The sequence below is a fragment of the Buceros rhinoceros genome, unplaced genomic scaffold, assembly GCF_000710305.1.
Source record: "Buceros rhinoceros silvestris isolate BGI_N320 unplaced genomic scaffold, ASM71030v1 scaffold21312, whole genome shotgun sequence".
Taxonomy (NCBI): Eukaryota; Metazoa; Chordata; class Aves; order Bucerotiformes; family Bucerotidae; genus Buceros; species Buceros rhinoceros.
Genome location: NW_010399730.1, coordinates 2,082 through 2,453, shown reverse-complemented (window position 1 = coordinate 2,453; position 372 = coordinate 2,082). Strand labels below are relative to the sequence as shown.

The 372-nt window shown below is 61.0% G+C and overlaps 1 protein-coding gene across 1 annotated transcript in view; it reads right to left on the bottom strand.

The window, feature by feature from the left end:
• LOC104489445 (vang-like protein 2-A) overlaps positions 1-372 on the bottom strand; it is a gene marked incomplete at its 3' end in the record, with an annotated part of 2,628 nt that overhangs the window by 936 nt on the left and 1,320 nt on the right. Inside the window, exons 3-4 of the mRNA XM_010131609.1 lie at positions 223-359; positions 5-28 (exon numbers count right to left, since the gene is read on the bottom strand). Coding sequence (XP_010129911.1) covers positions 5-28; positions 223-359 — 161 coding nt within the window. The remainder of the gene's footprint in view (positions 1-4; positions 29-222; positions 360-372) is intronic.

The following is a 372-nucleotide window of genomic DNA, read 5'->3' as shown; positions in this document are numbered from 1 at the left end:
TGGCCCGTGGAGTTGTTGGTGGTGTTTTCTGCCGGGAAAAGTGGGAGGTTAGAGATGGGGGGCAAGGGGGCTGTGGGGTCCCTGACGCTCCCCCGGCCTCACAGCTGGGCCGCGGTGATGCCGCTCCGGGCTTGGAGGAGCTGAGAGGGGGGAAAACACAGGGATGGGGAAGAGAAGGAGGAGAGAGAACAAGAGGAGAAGCTGAGGGAAGGGGGAGCTCACCCTCGCCGAGGGAATAGACTTTAAAGCCGGACATTTTCTTGGACAGGACGGATTTTGGCAGGTTGAGGAGGGCAGGGGTGTAGACCGGGAAATCGTGGTAATAGTCCTCCAGGATCCACACGGCCGCTCGCTGGATGCTGCGGGGAAGAC